The 8,492-nt window shown below is 33.3% G+C and overlaps 1 protein-coding gene across 1 annotated transcript in view; it reads left to right on the forward strand.

The window, feature by feature from the left end:
• The first annotated feature begins 1,525 nt into the window (after positions 1-1,525).
• The window catches only part of LOC100803354 (pollen-specific leucine-rich repeat extensin-like protein 3), a 10,967-nt gene continuing 4,000 nt past the window's right edge, over positions 1,526-8,492 (forward strand). The window contains exons 1-3 of the mRNA XM_014777468.2: positions 1,526-1,622; positions 1,684-1,748; positions 7,362-8,467. Of these exons, the coding sequence (XP_014632954.1) occupies positions 1,526-1,622; positions 1,684-1,748; positions 7,362-8,467 (1,268 nt within the window). The remainder of the gene's footprint in view (positions 1,623-1,683; positions 1,749-7,361; positions 8,468-8,492) is intronic.

Genomic DNA, 8,492 nt, shown 5'->3' on the forward strand with positions numbered 1-8,492 from the left:
CAACAAGTTTAATTTGAACTAATACAAACATAATGTTCAATGATAATACAAATAGTTCAAACTACAAATATTTTTTTGTAATATTTTGAACAACCAGTAAGTCTCAAGTCCTTCAGTTTAGCAACCAACAATTCTAAAGTCCTTCAATTCAACAACCAGCAAGTCAACAACCCTCCAATGTTTTAAGTTAGTAAACTAATAGTATATTAGTATATATCCGTTACCTCACTATCATCATTCATGTCCTCAACAATAGGTGCAAATAGATGCGTTATGTAACACTTTTTATGCCTATCCATAAGTTTTACAGAAAGCGCATATTGGATTAAGGTACATTAGATTACATTTCAATATATCCTAGAGCTATTAAAAAATATGGATTCATTTAAAATAAGGCTACATGAGTCTAGAGTTGTTGTAGCCAGTCAACCAGGAATCATGATATATAATGCCTTGATCAACTAGTCAACAATATAAATATAAGAGTAGCATATATATCAAATTGAAATAGATAAAATCAGATAAAGAATATATAAAACACCAGTGGAAAATATATAAAAAGATTAAAGTGAATTACTAAAAGTCAAAATGGCCAAAAGTGTTTAGATTTTTAGTAACTAAAATATCTTATTTATACTATTTCGTAAAAATAATTTAAGAACTTAGTATAAAGAACACAGACTAACTTATTCACAGCTAGGAGCCAGGATGTAAGTTAGTTTGAATGTGCTTGGAAATCTTTGGCTGTAATTCATGTAATGGTCAAATATAATAGAACTTTTAAGTTACCTGTTACAATGAATATTTGTTGAATAACTAATGAGCCCATTATAAGTGCTAAGAAAATAGAATGGAAAACTAAACATGAACTTTTCTGCCAATGTACCGCACTCATCATTCTGTTGCAAGTAACAATTTACGGGAAAAAAAAGACAATGAAGAAACAAACAGGAAGACAGTTGAGCCCCAAATTATATATTGTCAATGATGAACCACCGACATAACTTGTAATATCATCCATGACCATTAATTCACAAAAAAATGATCTTTTAAAGAAATAAAGAAAGCCCCAATAATCAAAACATGAAAGTAAACTTGGGTTTGAACTGGAAACTCAAATCCAAGCAACCAACTAGCCAAAGAAAATAGATTAAAACTTTCAAATATAAAATGTAATTTCAAAATGATCAAGCAAAACCATGAAAAAAAAAGCAATAAAGGTGATGTGTAGCAAACAAATCCATTGGCAGGAAGAGAGTAGCCAACACTTACACTCTGAGGTGACCAGCAGCAAGTGGTGACGAGACTGGATGGTGACAGTGCAATCTGGGGAGAAGTGAACGGTGCAGCACGGTCTAAGGTGAAAAGTCAAGTGAACAAGTTATTTGTGGGTTTGAACTTTTAGGGGGATTGATTTGTTACTTGTTAGGGTTTCTTAAAATACAAGGGCAATTTTGTAATTTTCTCCAACCGGAGACTCACGGGATAGGGGAATAATCTTCGTCCCCATTCCCTTGTCGTGCCCATGGGGAAATATTTATCCCATTCTCGTTCCTATAGGGGAAAATTCCCCATCTGCAAGACCCTGAATAGAACAATCCCCAGGGGCATTCCCGTTTATGGTACAAATTGACACCCCTAGTTGTCATGGCCATAATTTACTCATAATTCTTGACATTACAGAAACTGTGGGAAAATGTAAAAAATGTGGTTTATGTGACCGCAATTACGACTGTGATGCAATTACGGTAAGTCAAAAAATATTTACATTATGGTCACAATTATGGTTGCAAACTACAATTTGAAACTATGACTATCATAAAAACATGTGATGAAATTAAATGTGTAGTTGAATAAAGTGTAAAAGCACTAAATGAACTAAAAAGAGAACAACACATAAGAAAAAAATTAGTCAATGAAAAACAAAATTTCACAATGGCTGGGAAATCGGGGGGTAATAGGTTAAAATTCTAAAATTTGAGGGGGCAAAAAGATAACAACATTGTATATGTATTATGTATATACTTATATTTTTCTTAAAAGTCAGAGGGGGCATTTGCACCCTCTCAAACTAATGTAAGTCCACCTATTATTGAACTTTACTAAGACTTGTGTAATCGATTAACCCGAGTGTAACAAATTATCAAGTGTTTCTTGTTTAATATGAATCCAAAACTAATGTAAATCAACTTGGCTAATCAATTGGTAACTTCTAAAAGTAATCTAGGCAATCATAAACTAAATGTTTAAATACTGATTATAGTTCATCGAAGTAGTTTATTAAATATTTTAACTTTTATTCAAAATATATGTCCATGCAAATTTAATGGTTAACTTCTAAGAAACTATGAACTAACACAATAGAATCTAACACCATTACGTCAACCCTATGGATTCACACTCTCTTCATTTATAGAAACTACTATCTCAAATTAACATTATTCCAAATTTTGTGGTCCAAAAATAAAATAAATAAATGTTTTGGATGTTAGAGTAGATCTCACTAATCGAATTTCCTTCATTTTTTATTCCTTACATTTTTTGTTCATAAATATTAAACAAAATCAATAGAGGTAAAATACATGGAGTAACTTTAAACTTTTAATCTACATGAATGAAGGTTGGGTTGACATTACATGAACACCTATGGTTGATATGTCTTTACACAATTTTCAAATTTAATAGTGTTTAATGGTGTTTGGATGTGCACCATGATGTCAACTAATTTGACAATTTTTTGCAGTCAACGAACTCCCCTTATGTGAACATGTAGTTGTGTCCTCAGCTAATCAATCTTCTCCCACATCCTCTTATTCTTAAATCCATCATGATTTTATTTTTATTAGATAAATACATCAAGCAAACCCTTGTTTGAGATCAAAATCCCAAAGCTACCGGTAACTACAACGAGGAATAACATTTATGTATTTGCATGTAGTCCCACATTGTGCAAAATATGAAGGAAAAAATAAACTTTATAAACCCCCCATTAAGATTGTTGGAACAATTCTATGACTTTGTTGGGTTGGGTTGTGAGTGAGAAATGTTGGTTTGTCTTGTTAAACTGATTGAGCAAGTTTAGTCATTTGATTGAAATCTATATGTTTTAGTATTTGGTGTTGCAATCACATTTTGCTAGTGAAGATTATTATACCTAGGGGCAGAACCATGTATACTCAAGCAGGGGCATTCACCCCCTAAGTCAGAAAAAGATGTAGATAGTATATATCAATACACTTATATAATGTTTCCCCTACTAAATTTTGTTATTGTCGCCCCTCCCCTCACATTGCACCCCTTTTTAGAAAAATGAATAGTATCAATACACTATTTTTTTTTATATTTCATGTCTAATAAAAAAGCCAAAATATATAAAAATATATAATAAATTTTATCTATAAAGAATTTTTAGGTGTAAATAGAAAGTTAATTGAGTAGTGTTATTAAATATTGTATTCATTTTCTCTTTTCATTTCAATTTTGAGTATTTAAAATCATTATTTTTCTATTTTCAAAGGAATTAGGAGGGAAAAACAAAGCAAGTTAAACAACTTGTTTTCTTTTTCTAGTTGGTGTTTGTAGTGAGTCTTGTGACACCCTCTACCCCGACATATATATATAAATAAATAAAAGAAATAAGAGATCAAATTTAATTAAAAGTTTTTAAAATACATTTAAATACAAGTCTTTCAAAAGGGTAAAAGGCTCACATTCACTTTTCTAACACCATAATAAAACTTGTTCAAATAATTAATAAATTATTTCGGCTCAAAACACGGTTGTCCAAGACCTCATACAATTAATATAGCAGCTTATACCCTAATGTCACATCCTATCAGAGCATTGTGTCCCGACGTCCTTCAACACAAAGTTCCTTAAAGCAATTCACCTAGTCATCTGCTCCCCCGAACACAAAGTTCAAGATCATCACAGGATCCAAACACAAACAACAGAGGGAGTGAGTTATCACATTCCTAACTAATAGAGAAAAATAAGACAACATATAGGTATAAATATTATATAACAAAATACAATTTACTTGAGCATAACTCACGTTATTTCACCACATGTCTCATTCATTTTCACAACATTCGCATACTTAATAGTCAAAACACAATATCATCAAATCAATCAATATAGAACAATACACAAGCGTTATGTAGCAGATACACTAAGACTCAATCCTATATGCAATGTGGTACCATGTCAGTGAAAAACCTCGTCGGGCGCCTAGAAGTACATGACAAGACAAACCACACACTAGCAAGTCAAGTCACTCTCACTAGGCAATATCATAGGGAGACCAGTCAGGGTCATAGTGTTTTGCAAGAATGCTCCAACCATGTGGGATCGACACAGACTTAAAGGAGCCCTCAAACCGGGTGACCCCCAAGGCCTACACTCCGAAGAGTTTGTCAAGGCCTCTCCCTCCTGATTCAGGTCTAACTCAGAAAACATTTTAGCACACAGACTCTATCTATGAACTGTACAAAACACACGACTCCTCAATTGTTCTCAAATATTTTTAACTCGTCGCCCTTTAAGGGTCTTGGCATTAACTCATCGCCCTTTAAGGGTCTTAGCATTAACTCGTCGCCCTTAAAGGGACTTAGCATTAACACGTCACCCTTAAAGGGTCTTATAGTTGTGTGATTGTACAATCCACAATTTACAACTCAATGCACACAACATCTCAATCACGTGCATACTCAATTTATCACATACACTTGATTTCAATCACAATGTTATAATCTCAAAATAATATGTTATCACACCTCATGAATCATACACACTTTACCTATGAACTATGCAATACACACAACTACTCAATTATTTTCAAAATCATTTTAATTCGTTGCGCTTGTGATTAAACTCATCGGGCTCCCACAATGGATCCTATCACAATACTCATCACACAAAACTCGTCGCCCTTAAAGGGTCTTACAATTGTGTGATTGCACAATTCATTGCTCACAACACAATACACATCTCAATATACATGTATTTCATCATTCATCACATGTTCAATTCACCACATACTCACAATTTGAATCATCATTTCATATCCTCAATATAGCAATTTATGCAAAAGACTATCTCAACCTGGGGAGTAAAACCCCTCAAATAATATTACACAATTATATCAAAATCATAGGTCAAAATATACAAATATCAAGAGCACAATTTATCAATAATATCTCATTAGAAAATCAATATTTTATTTATAATTATAAAGGAAAAATTGCAATTTAATAAACATCCCAAAATAAAACCCTAATTTAATCTTCTAAGGATCCCTACACATGTTCTCACTAATCCCCAATTGTGACTAACTCATCCCTTACCTTTATGCGGAGTCACGTCTCTTTTGACAGCGATAGCGGCATCTCTAGTGGTTCCCTGAGATTCTTCCAGTTTTTCCTCCGACTGCTTTGATAAAGTTCCCAAACGTCAGAGAGACGGAGAAGGGATTGAAACCTCCATTTTTACTGTCTTCGTGCGATTCATTTTTCTCTCTCCTTGAATATTATCTCGCAAATCCCAACGGTGCAAATGTGCATAATTGAATTGCGAACCACATATCAAACTTTCATGAAACTCCAACGGTTAACGAAACCGGGATCATAGTTTTACTGAGACCGTTTTGGGTTTCTGTGGGAAAAGAGAAAGCTACGGTGCGAAGGGTATTTCTCTTAGTTACGACATGCTTTTGCAATTCCCAACGGTGAGAATGCTAGGAATTGGGATGCAAACGTGATGCTCTAATTTCACGATGATCCAACGGTGAATGAGTCCAAGATCGTAATTTTTCTGAGACAGGTTTGGTGGGCTACGAGAAAAAGAAAAAACTTTGGAAAGAGAAGAGAGAAAAATGAAAATAAAAGGAAGAAGAAGCATCCTCAGTCTGAAAACTGATATACCACGTCTCTACTTATACCTAGTATACTTACAACTTATTATTTACTTTATTTATTTATTTTTATTATTTTATAAAAAAACTCTATCAAATGAATAAATAAAATATCTTTTTTTCTCTCAAACTATTATTTTATTATAACTATTTTTCTTTATTTATTTAATTATAAAACATCATTATTCTCTAAAATTTTATTTACTAAAAAATGGGATGTTACAAGTTTTGTTTTAAATATTGTATTATATTAGGATTCAGTTTGGCTATAATAAATTAGTTTTAAAAATGAGATTAAAGTATGACAATTTAAAAGAACGTTTTCTTCATTCTTCATGATTAAAGATAATTTTGATATATCTTAGTCTCTTCTTATATCATAAAATTTTTAAATTTCACTACGTACAAATAAATGATTTTGATTTATCGTTACAATTACTTTTATAAGATATATGAAATATTACTTATAATTTTAGGTAATTATTAGTAGTAAAAATTAGTAATTTTATTTTCCTTATCTTGCATTAAATTGTTGTCATCGCTAATAAATTTTTCTGGTTTCGTCCCTGGTTATATCTCCATACAAGATTGTCTATGATGACTAAAGTCTAGCTAAAATACAAATAGCTTCTGCACATTGGTAATGAAAGCATATTGGTAAGGGATTTAACGAAATTCATATGGGTTATTTTTCTTAATTATCATATCATAGTTATTTTTGAAGTTAGGTTGAAATATTCACTAGTAAACAATTGTTACCCTTTTTGCCAAGTACTATATTTCATTTAATATCTAATATGCATATGATCTATATATAACCCTCTTATGATCTAGGGCCATGTAGTAATATTTATTTTTTGGTCACTAGCTTGTGCAATAACATTGAATTTGAATATGCACTGGTGCCCCCCCCCCCCCCCCCCCCGGTATTATATCACTATTTTCACTTTTGTAGTCAGTTCATAAAATGTTATTGCCAAAGGTCGTATAAAATGCGAAACAAAAGATTGTTATGATAAGGGAAAAAACCATATAATACCTATATTTGTCTCTCACTCTAATATTTGTATGTTTAATTTGGTATTATAAACACTAATCTAATATGGGGTAGAAGGACCAAGTCAAACAATTTATTATTAGTTGACTTGTTTTATACCCGGTTATCTAATCATGATCACAACTTAAATGCTCTCTAAATATGCATGCTTAATTAAAACAATTGGAGGCATGCCAAAATTTGTGGGTATGTTAGAGAGAATCCATGCTATTCGGAACTAAAACTAGCCAAAGGCTATAGTTTTCTACAACCCTTAATGGTTCTCTACCAACAAACCATGTTTTCTACTTCAATATAATGTCTTGTTCATTCCCTTGTGTTCCCAAAACTACGCAGCCTTGGGCCAACCAAGGTGGTCAGTTATGGCTTACCCTTGTTCTAACAAGGCCTTAGGTTGCTACCTCTTATTTTCCATTGTTATATCTTTCTTTTTCAACCTTTTCTCGTGCTCATTTTGATCATGGATTTATCCATATTGAACCAATAATATTCCCAAACGTTGATGCTTATGCACCCACACTTGAATTTGATACTATTGCACCAACTCCAAAAATTGAAGATGATTCACAACTTGCTCCACCACCCGAAGTTGGTGCCATTCCACCAACTTTTGAAGTTCAAAATGATGCACCACTTGTAAATGAAAGGCTAAAAAAGGCCTATGTTGCTCTTCAAGCATGGAAAGAGGCTATTTACTCTGACCCTTTGAACACAACTGGTAATTGGGTTGGTGAAGATGTCTGCTCCTACAATGGTGTGTTTTGTGCTCCCGCCATTGATGATCCCACATTGAATGTGGTTGCTGGTGTTGATCTCAACAATGCGGACATTGCTGGTCACCTCCCAGAAGAGTTAGGCAACTTGTCAGATATTGCACTTTTCCACATTAACTCCAATAGATTTTGTGGAATTGTGCCAGAGACCTTGGAAAATCTCACACTTCTTCATGAGTTTGACATTAGCAACAATCACTTTGTTGGTGGTTTTCCATCTGTGGTTCTCAAATGGCCAAACTTGAAGTACTTGGATATCAGATACAATGACTTTGAAGGACCCTTACCTCCAGAGCTATTTGAGAAGGATCTTGATGCAATATTTTTGAACAATAATCGTTTCACGTCTATCATCCCAGACACTCTAGGAAAATCCAAGGTCTCAGTTGTGACCTTTGCTAACAACAAATTCACGGGTTGTATTCCAAAGTCTATTGTGAACATGAAAAACATGAATGAGATTGTGTTCATGGGCAATGACCTTGGAGGTTGCTTGCCACAAGAGATTGGATTGTTGGAAAGCATAACTGTTTTAGATGCTAGTCATAATGGTTTTGTAGGGACTCTTCCTAACTTGTCAGGACTGAAGAATGTTGAGGTCATAGACATTGAACACAACAAGCTTAGTGGATATGTGTCTAACATTGTTTGCCAACTTCCTTTGCTGAAGAACTTCACATTCTCTAACAACTACTTCAATGGGGAAGCTCAAACTTGTGTGCCTTCATAAGTTTTGTTTCATGGAGTTTGG

This window comes from Glycine max, chromosome 7, assembly GCF_000004515.6.
Source record: "Glycine max cultivar Williams 82 chromosome 7, Glycine_max_v4.0, whole genome shotgun sequence".
Taxonomy (NCBI): Eukaryota; Viridiplantae; Streptophyta; class Magnoliopsida; order Fabales; family Fabaceae; genus Glycine; species Glycine max.